The sequence below is a fragment of the Condylura cristata genome, unplaced genomic scaffold (genome assembly GCF_000260355.1).
Source record: "Condylura cristata isolate star-nosed mole 26May11 unplaced genomic scaffold, ConCri1.0 scaffold00008, whole genome shotgun sequence".
In the NCBI taxonomy this organism is placed as follows: Eukaryota; Metazoa; Chordata; class Mammalia; order Eulipotyphla; family Talpidae; genus Condylura; species Condylura cristata.
Window position 1 is genome coordinate 37,824,976 of NW_004567109.1, and position 10,424 is coordinate 37,835,399.

The window sequence follows — 10,424 nt, forward strand, 5'->3', positions numbered from 1 at the left end:
AATAAAGGGGTAAGGTGATCTAGAAAGAAGAGATTAATCAAGATATCTTGATTTTGTAACATACTACCATCCCTGAAAAAAACAGCAACCAAAGTGTTGCCAGGTCGACGGGCTTAGAAAAGACCCTGGGCTTAGAAAAGACCCTGATTGGGAAAAGAAAGGGAAGTGAGGCACTAAAGAGAAAATAAGGCTTAGTGTTAATCCACAAGCCCTGCAGCCAGCTGACCTGGGCTCAAATCTCAACACCTCTACTGGCTATTATATTCAAATCTATATAATCTTTATTTTTATAAGTCAAAAGTTGCCAAATAATGGCAATTTCATGTGATTTAACCTAATAGCTATTGTAACCTTGGACAGGTACTTAACCTCTTTGTGGCTCAGTTTCTTCCTCTATAAAATGGGGATAGTTATAGCCTCACCTCACAGGTTGATATTTATAAGGTATTTAGAATAGGAAGTGCCTGGCATATAGTGAGAATTAGTGTTTGTAAAGGAAAATAAAGGAAGATCAAATTCTTTCTGCCTTCTTCTTGAGGCAAGAGAGGTCTAGCTTGGACAACAGGTACCCCAAGTGGGTGCTGGCCTTAACTCTGTTCACCTGGACAGCATGGGGCAGGTTCACAAAACTTGTACCAGCTGGCTGTTGCTTCTCCTCTGCAATGCATCAGGGTGTGGCCATGCTGAAGAGCCAAATCATGGTTGTGCCAACCTCTACCTCACTACAGAGCCCCAGGGAAAAGACAATGTCTTGGAAACAAGCAGCGCAGGCTACAGCTATCACTTTCTCTTCCTAACCCTGTACCAGTTTCTACACCTCGTCATAAGTTTGATTTTCCAAATGGAACCTAAATAAGATAACACAGAGGTTACAAACAACATGGCCTAATATCTAGAATTTCTCTCTCCCTCTATTATCTATTATTCCATTGATATGTGCCTGGACTCTTCAACTCCATCTTGTTTTTCACTACAGTTTTCTGATATATTCTGATATATATCTGATAAATTCTGATACATATTGTTTAAAAGGGGAGGTACGAAAGTGAGCCATGACGTAAGAAATTAAATAACAAATTTTAAAAATAAAAGGAGGAATAACAATGTATGACTATGTGTAAAAGGGTGATCAACGCCTGTCCTAAATCCTATCACCAGATATTTTCCCAGCACTGAGTGTTATCCTTTTAACATGGTATTTGTCTAAGTTTCAGTAAAACCTGTACTTTCTTTCCTTGGTGTTAACTACCTTTACTTGGTAAGAATGCCTGCCTCACCAGCCTGTTCTCTCCACAGGCTGACAGCCTTGACTTCTCTAACACAAACATGTTTATTTTGGTAGGGTTCCCACTTCCCCTGCCAAACTGGTCTGCCTGTCTAGATTACCTCCTCAAGTGAAACCAAGAGGAAGTGAGATTGAAAACCCCTTCTTCTGTCCAAGAGTTACTTGGGTGTGCCTACCATCATCAGGATGACCGCAAACTATGGCCACAGCTACTGGCCTAACAGTCTTCTGAGGTGAAAACTGGGACTTCCCTCCAACCCCAGCCCAAAGGACCCACCCAGACAAGCATGGAGAGGACATGCAGGAGCCCTTGGTGGGAAACACTGATGTTAATCCATCCTGTTTCCCTTCATCTACTAACTTTTGTGAATTAAACTCTAAAGCAGATAATACAAAGGCACTGGAATGTACCAGTGTAACTTTAAAACTGGTACTGATAATGCTGATACCAGCAATAGGGACTTTTTGGCTTGAACAAGATACACATCACTTTTCTCTTTGGGACAGGAACTCTGAGAAGCATGTGCTACACCACTGTCCTCAGCAAAGTCATCACCAGGTCTAGACTGAACTGATTCTAAAGCAAACTTACCATTTTTTTGTTGTCCTGCTTATTAATGCTGACCACAGATTCTTTTATTACAATGTGAGTGATTTCAGGGAAGTAAGAGAAATTATTCCACTCTTCCCGGATTCTGTTTTTCTCTTCATCCTTCTTATGTTTACTTTCCAGTTTTTTCCGTTTCAGTTTTTTTTCCTTTTCAACAGGAACAACCTTATAAAATACATATGAAAATGTTAGAATTAAGTTGGTTTTCTTATTTTCTATTGGTGGAAGGTCAATTTCTAGCAAACTGTTGCAGGTTTTACACCCGAGGAGAATGCCAGCAGGTCTGGATTTACAGAAGAATTGGAACAGCTGGCACCTGTGAACTTAGGGTTGTAATTTAGGGACTTACCACAGAGACTTACTATTATATACCTAGAAGAGTCCTAATGAACAAAAATGAACAAACCAACTAAAATCTATAATAGAAACTCATAAAGAGAAATAAATGCCCACTTGACATGTACCTACAGTGAGAGCTCTTCACCCCCGGTAATATATGTGTTTTAACAGAGACCCCCCCAAAAAAATGTGACTCGACAGGATTGGACTTTCTTCTTTTACAATTACTCATTGTCTTGATTTTATAACAATATTCAAGTCAGAATTTTCAAGAGATGATATGAATCCCATATATAAATAATCTATGGAATCATATGTTTGATAAAATTAAGTATTTTGCATTGTTTAGGTCTTACAGACTAGCAATATGGGCTAATATCCTGTTTTTGCCAGTTACTTAACTAGGTAGGTCATCTCTTTGACTCTCCATTTCTCCCATTTATAAAACAAAGACTTCACATCTTCATAAGATCCTTTAAGTCAACACAGTATCTGATATGTAGATAGCACTCAGTGTTAGGCATTGTTAGTTTAGTATGAATTTAAAGGATTCTCTTATTTAAAATAATACGAGCTGCCATAATGATTTATTAAACATTTAATATATGCCAGTTTGTGCTAAATGACATTTACTTTTTTCAATAGCAGATACAATAAGTATTTCCATTTTAAAGATGGATAACAGGTGGCCCTCCCTGGTGGTGCAGCGGGTTAAAGCACTACACTAAGAAACTAAAGCCACTTCAGCAAGAGTTCAATCCCCACCTGCCCGGGAGGTGACCACATGGCGCGGCAGACTTCTCCTGACCCACCCGCTGCTCCCCTCAGCAGTGTACTTCATCGATCTGCCTGTTCTGTTCCCCACTCTGTCTCTGGTGAAGCCTCTCACCGTCCCTGCACCTCTGGCCTATACCCCAGTTCTGTATGTACAAATAAATAAATCTTAAAAAAAAAAAAAATGGATAACAGATGACTTATACAGGTAATGCTCTCAAAGTAATAACTCTAAATAAGAGACCAGAACTGAACCATGTCTATTTAAGTTCAGAACCCAGGTTCTTAAACCACTCTGTTCTAGTGCAACAGCCACTTCAATAAAGCAGCTTAAATTATAAAGCACTATCCTATTTTCATGGAGTCAGAAGTCTTTAAGTTCAATTCTTGGCACAACTGCTTTTTAGTTATAACACAGGGCAACTTTAATTTCTCTGTACTTTTTTGTGTTCATCTATAAAACAGGGATAATGGGAATATTCCCTCAAAAACTTTTCTTTTAAATGATGAGTAAATACCTATAAAATGCATGTACATGGTAAAATGCTTACTACATGGTAATTCAGTAAGTGTCTATAGTTACAGTATTACTACATGTTAATGCATATGTACCATATCCCTACATAACTAAATAAATTCTTAAATAATTCTACATGATGCAGTAAAACATTGGTCTCTAGCCTAAATAAACTCAGCCTACAGTGATGGACATGCAACCAGATAATACCAACAGAAAAAAACATGTAATAAAGAATATTGTTTTAATCAGCCAATATGCCACTTACATTTGGTTTCTGCCTCCACTGGATTCCAAGATTTCCAGTTACCATCACTTCATAGTAGATAATGTTTCCACTGTCATTTGCATGAAAGCGATTCATTTCATTTTCTGATGAAATCAGTAACATGGATGTCTCAAATATTTCAGCACCATAATGTTTTGTCAAAGTTTCCAAGGTAGCCAAGTATTTCACCTTCAGGTCATGTGTAGACACACTGCTGTCACAGATGGTCTTGTTGTTAAATTCCTTTAGGAAATCCTTGAAAACATTATTTATCCGCATCCTGGTAAGAAGGTTCCTCTGCCTGATGGATTTATTCAATGTTTCTGGAATATATCGCTTGTAACTAAAAGAAAGTAGTATATGTATATTAGGACAAAATAGTTTAGAAACAAAGCCTATAAATCTTCCTTCTAGGTATTGCCAAATGAGAAGAGGGCATCTATTCCTAGAGGACTGTAGATGGAGTCAGCACAGAAACTGACAATCCTAAGATGTAGGTGAAAAGAAAATACAAGTTATCACAAGAGAACAGAAAATATATGTACCACAGATCTTACTAAAATGAGAATTCCTACAAATATCATATTTTTCTGGGTCACAAAGCAGGTAGCAACACTGATTTATCTTTATTTTTCCTAGCTAGAGTCACTTCCTGGGCATGTTAGCACTCATATAAACATACTTAATTAAGAATTAGTGTTAGAAAGCAATCTAAAAAGTGTGAAGAGTAATTATAGGTGATTTATGTTCTATTTGCTTGTCTATTTCATTTTTTTCCATAAAGAGCACAAATTTGTTTTTATAAGAAATTGAAACATAAAAATTAGATATTATGTGAACATGTTCCAGATATAGCTATTAAGTGGAACAATAAAGATAAGTTATCTATCCAGATACTAATGGAGGAGAATTCACAACAGATCTCAACAAACTGACACACTAATAAAAGAAAAGTCAGTTTTAAGAATATGAGTACCCATGAAAGAAGAAACAGCTCATTGGGCAACCAGTCTTCTTATTACTCCCAGGCCTGGGAAAGCATCCAGCCCACGGGATCTAATCTCTGCTATGTGAATAGATTCCCAACAATGGAAAATGGTTCAGTTTGGAATTTATACTCCCCATATATTTTTTTTAGATTAATCTATTAGAGCGGAAGTGACCATTTTTTTACTTTAAAATAAAGAGGAGGAGCCCAGAGTAGAAAAAAAGAAACACAGTTTAGCATATATCTATTGACAGTCCTTGTATTGCTGGAGAAATGTGTTCTGTTCTAGGTTCCTGTCAAGGGTAAGGATGGACTGCCTATTAAAACTGTTCTAAGTAATTTTCTCTTCAAAAACAAGACTGTCTCATTTGTGACAATCACAGTAATAGCCCGCTGGTTCAAAGAACTATTTTAGACTGACAGAAATCACACAGGTTGAATATTTCATCACAAAAACATAACCACAAATTGTATTTTTAAGTTGATACTATTTTCTTAAGGTAACATCTGATCATCCTTAACATCAGAATTAGCAGCTCTCCAGTAACTTCAGTTCAGGTTGGGAATGAGAGTAGCTATCTGCAAAACTACATTGAGAATGATTTTAAGATGGGTGCAGCAAAAAAGAGGAAGTGCAGTGATAGACAGCAGTGCCCCACTCTGGGCAGGGGGTGAAGTAGAGGGTATGTAGACCACTAATGTGATCAGCTTCCCCAGTCTAGAATGTTCACCCTAGTACAAAATTTCTGAGGTTATCAGTATACATTTGAAATCAGGACTCAAAGTTGTGCTATCTTTTATAAATACTCTAAATAAAACTTGGGCTTACTCAGGAGACAGGAACCAACCAAAAGCTGGAGTAGTTAAACTGAGAAACAAGAGAAGAATAAAAACACCAATCTCATAATCGATTCCTGAGCTATCCAGAAAATATACCTGATGTCCTTGGGAAGTTCTGGCAACTGCATCTTCTTCATCATGGCATAATGTGAAATAGCCAGGACAGCCATTCCCAGACACTCATTCTCAATATCATGTCCATCCTGCTCAGTCTTGGGGTCTCGAATGGGAGCCAAGCATTTGACCAAGTCGTGCTGTCCCTTTGGAGCAGAGATGAGAAGAAATGAACCACCAATGAAATTTTAAAAGTCAACCCATGTTTTCATGTTGATAGGAAGACTCCCACATTAAGAAGATATGACCCAGAAAAGCTGCAGAGCAATGAAACTAATCAGATTTGCAGTTTCTCTGTTATCAAACTTTTCCCAACAGCACTGCGCATGAAGGTGCTCAGAAGATTTTCTCACCATGTTAGTCATTTAACAAATACTTGGGCACGATGCTAACACACTTGAGAGCATCACAAACATGAGGCACTTTCCCTAGGCATACCATATAAATGATGTCAGATGGCTGTATGTACTAGGATGGAACTGTACCAAGGAAAGGTTACAGAAGGCTATGAAGTAAATAATTAATTAATTACACAAAGTACACTGCGGGAGGGGAGCAGCAGGCGGGTCAAGAGAGGTCTGCCATGCCATGTGGGTCACATCACCTCCCTGGCCAGGGATGGCACCCAAGTTTAGTTCTAAATCTAGCAGTATTTGGTCTTTTGCTTCTGTGCTGCAACCATATTTGTCTTTACTGACTTCAAATGTACAGAACACCAAGGATTAAAAATGCTAAAACCTTTCTCTAACTTAAACAAAGGTAGACATAAAATCAAATCTAGAGGTGGTATATTCCTATGTTAAGATTCATTTACCATGAAAGAACGTTAGTGGTTTTCAGGTGGAGGATCTCACCACTACCATTCCCCTTCTTTTCAAGATAAGACTTGTTTCTCTTAGGTTAAAAAAAAAAAAGGACAATGGCCACTTTCACAAACTACTGAAAGCCCACTAAGCATCTCAGCCAGCAATGTGTGAAAAGTAAAATTTGTAAGTATTTTGTTTGGCTAAGATTTTCTATAAACTCACTGTACAATTACCTCATATAACTCATTCCTGGACCTCTGAAAAATGAGGTTTAATGGCACTACTTATTCTTGAAATATGGCACACCCTATACACTTTCTTTTAAAATAGATTAAATAATAAATCTCAATATGAATTATATAACTGGCAATAAATTCAAGGCAGTTCACTTTATTTTTTCAACTCAGATCTGCCCAGAACGATGAATTGTCTCATTTCTCTACTGTCTCTATGGCCAATGCTGAGCTACATAATGGAATAGGGTATCAGAATGTAACTATGACACACACACACAAATCACTTGTGTAAATGTCTACCCTAAGTAATAGAATAATATGCAAACACATATGTAGTTGTTCTTCTCAATAAGCTATGACAGTGATAGCATAAGAGGGAAAACTTGAAAAAAGCCAAAAATGTTCCCAAATGGAATAAGTTAAAAAAAAATGATGGCTTTTTCTTTGGATTCCAGCCTGCTAATCAACTTACTATATGAAATCTCTGCTTGTATGTCTCATAGGCATCTCCAAATTTTCACCTCCCTTCTAACCTGTGCTTTCTAGTCTTCCCACATACAGAATGACTTCATTACCTACTAAACATTTCCCAAAACAGAAATATCAAATATATATTCTCCAAATTCCCTCATCTTGCACATCTAACTCATCAGCAAATCTTATCAATTCTATCTCCCAAATAATCACACATCCATCATTTCTCTGCAACTCTACTGGGGATTCTGCAATTCTAAGGCCAGAATAGGGTAAAGAATTTCTTTGATGTATGGCACAGATTTTCAAAAGCAACACTACTGATATTTTAGATTGAATAATTCTTAGTTATGAGGTCTGTCACTGTGCTATAGATATTTACTTGCACCTGGCCTCTACTCAGGAATATCCCCCACCTCGCCCCGCAATTGTGACAATATAAAATGTCTCTAAATACTGCCAAATATCCCTTGGAGGACAAAACCCCCCCCACAGTAAACATGAAGGGAACAAAATGTGGAAAGGCTCCTGAGAAAGTTAGAGAAGTCATCTGTGGCTTGAGAGCAAATGACATTGGTGAGACAGACTAAGGACAGACCACATAAATCCTTGTATGAAAGATAAGGATAAAACCATCACTTTACCCTGAGTGCCATAGGAAACCACCTGAGATTCTGATCTTATGTTTGAAGGTGATGATGATGATATTTGGAAAGTGGGTTGTAGTGAGGTCATTCCATATACACTACCTGAGAATCTGCTATCTTGGTCCAGGTAAGGGAAATTCTGGTTTGGCTTAGTGTATCCTGAGTAGCCTGGCACTCAGGGTAAAACGATGTTTTTAAAATTTATATGTTGTACCATTCATACAAGGGTTTATGTGATCTGTCCCCAGTCTGTGGGGAGTTTTTGTCCTCCAAGGGATATTTGGCAGTACTTGGAGACATTTTATATTGTCACAATGGGGGGGGGGGGCCAGTGCATTGGGATAACCCTAAGTAGAGGCCAGGTACAATACCCTACAACGCACAGTAACATCCCTCATAACATCCCTCATAAGAATTATTCAATCTAAAATATCAGTAGTGTTGCTTTAGAAAATCTGTGCCATAGATCAATAAGAATCTTTACCTTATTTCAGCCTTAGAATTGCAGAATCCCCAGTTTTGATCCTATTTGGGGGCAGGAAGAGTGCCTGGGACTATGATGATGTTGCATGGGTGAACTGGTGGTGAGACGTCCACAAGGATATAATTGAGATTAAAAAATATATACAAAATAAAGAATGATGTAAAAATACATATATAAAAGTTTTTTAAAAAGAATGCAGAATCTTTTTATTTTTCAAAATTCAGTATAAATGTTAGATTCTTAGAGATCTTCTTTGATACACAATTCAAATCTACCTCCCATTATTCTCCATCACAAAAGCTTTTTCCTTTATAGCACTTCTCATAACCTTATATATTATAGATTGTTATTTGCTTGCTTGATTTCTGTCTGTCTAACTTGACTATACATCTGGTGCTTACAGAAACCACACCTATCTTGTTCATAACAATATCTGTAGTGCCTCCACAAAGACAACATAAATACTCAGTAAATATTTGTTCAATAAATGAACTGCAGTGAAGCCATTAAAATAGAGCCATATTTTTAATTGCTATTTGAAAGGTCATCAACAGGATAAATAAAAAGCACTTATAAAATGATATAAACAGCAAGACATTTTCAAAACCCATATAGCACCTAATAAAATATTTGCATGGCAAAATCAGGAAGTATATAAACAAAACATTAATTTCTCAGGTAATGTAATTTAGGTGACTCTAATACCTCTTGTTTTTTCTAGCATTTAACCTTCCTGGCTGACTACCAGAGTGACTCAGCGTGGCCACCTTCCTCCCCAAACATTACTAAGACTGCTGAGAAGAAATGTCTTTGGAGTCCTGTTGAACTACACCTTCCCACACTTACAGCTTCTCTCTGTGCTCTGCACAGGAACCACTACAAACAGAAAGCAAAACAGTAGGCATTGATGGGAGAGGAAATTTGGAAGAAATGAAGCCTGAAAAACCCACCAAGTGGGAGAACCAGTCCATTCTCATTGGGCCAAGGCCAGATCTGGCAAGAATCACCCAGGACATAAAACACCTTAGCTACTACTGAAATCAAAGTCTGGTTGCACCAGTAAATCTGAACCCTACAAAATCTCACCCGTCCTACAAACTGCACGTTCTCCTGGACCCAAACTTCTTACCTGAGCAAAAAGATACTCTAAAGAGCTGGCATCAAGGAGAGGGGTGGCATCTGGAACTTTTTTTTTCTCATAGCCATTTTTCTGCTTCTTTGGAGAATGTCGCCATACTGACTGCTCATTATCATTGGTCCCATGCCAGTTGGTGAAATAGAACCTGAAAGGTAGAAAAGTGAATGTCAACTATGAGAAAGAGGATCTTACCCTGATTTCACCCAGATTGATCAGTGCCAGAAGCTAAACTTCCATGAGACCTTTCATCTGTGCAGCAGTTCACTGTCTCTAAGTCCTTTTCTTTTTATTCTTACAAGCACTCTGTAATGAGTGCCCTTGCCAAAACCTGCTCTATGACTCAGAGATAAAGGTGACTTCTTTAAGATCACCAGGATAGATCATCCTCTAACTTTCCAGGCATCCTCGTAAATAGGAAAAAAATGTAGTAGAATGAGATGCCAACCCAAAATCTCTCTGAAAAATGCCATGCTTTCTTGAATCTAAGACCTATTTTATTCATATCTTAAATTGTTCTAATTTCATCATAAGAGTGTAGATGAAATGGCAAGAGTCAAGTTAATATGGCAATGTTTTCTGTATCTCAGACAGTAGAAACTGATAGTGTTCCTTACCATGAATAGTATTAATACTGAAGAAATAACATGGACACTACCACAAGTATCATTCCGTAAACACTTTATATATACTGTGCTATTTTATTCTTACAACAACCGTACAAGGAAGGTGTAATTGTTTTCATTTCACAGGTTAAAAAAAAAAGGTTCCGAAAAGGCTGCAGCTCAGAACCAGAGACCTGAGGATAGCCGCAGACCTACTGCTGACCTTTGTCCCAGCAGCCCCGACAAAGCCCTGGATATAAACTGAGACAACACAGCTAGGTGAGTGGATCCCAAGCTGCTGC

The 10,424-nt window shown here is 37.8% G+C and overlaps 1 protein-coding gene across 2 annotated transcripts in view; it reads right to left on the reverse strand.

Annotated features, from left to right (window-relative positions):
- The window catches only part of JAK1 (Janus kinase 1), a 107,127-nt gene that overhangs the window by 26,994 nt on the left and 69,709 nt on the right, over positions 1-10,424 (reverse strand). For both annotated transcript variants that reach the window (XM_004679513.2, XM_012722225.1), the window contains 4 exons: positions 9,512-9,665; positions 5,718-5,881; positions 3,794-4,136; positions 1,878-2,060 (listed from right to left, as the gene is read on the reverse strand). In XM_004679513.2, the coding sequence (XP_004679570.1) occupies positions 1,878-2,060; positions 3,794-4,136; positions 5,718-5,881; positions 9,512-9,665 (844 nt within the window). The remainder of the gene's footprint in view (positions 1-1,877; positions 2,061-3,793; positions 4,137-5,717; positions 5,882-9,511; positions 9,666-10,424) is intronic.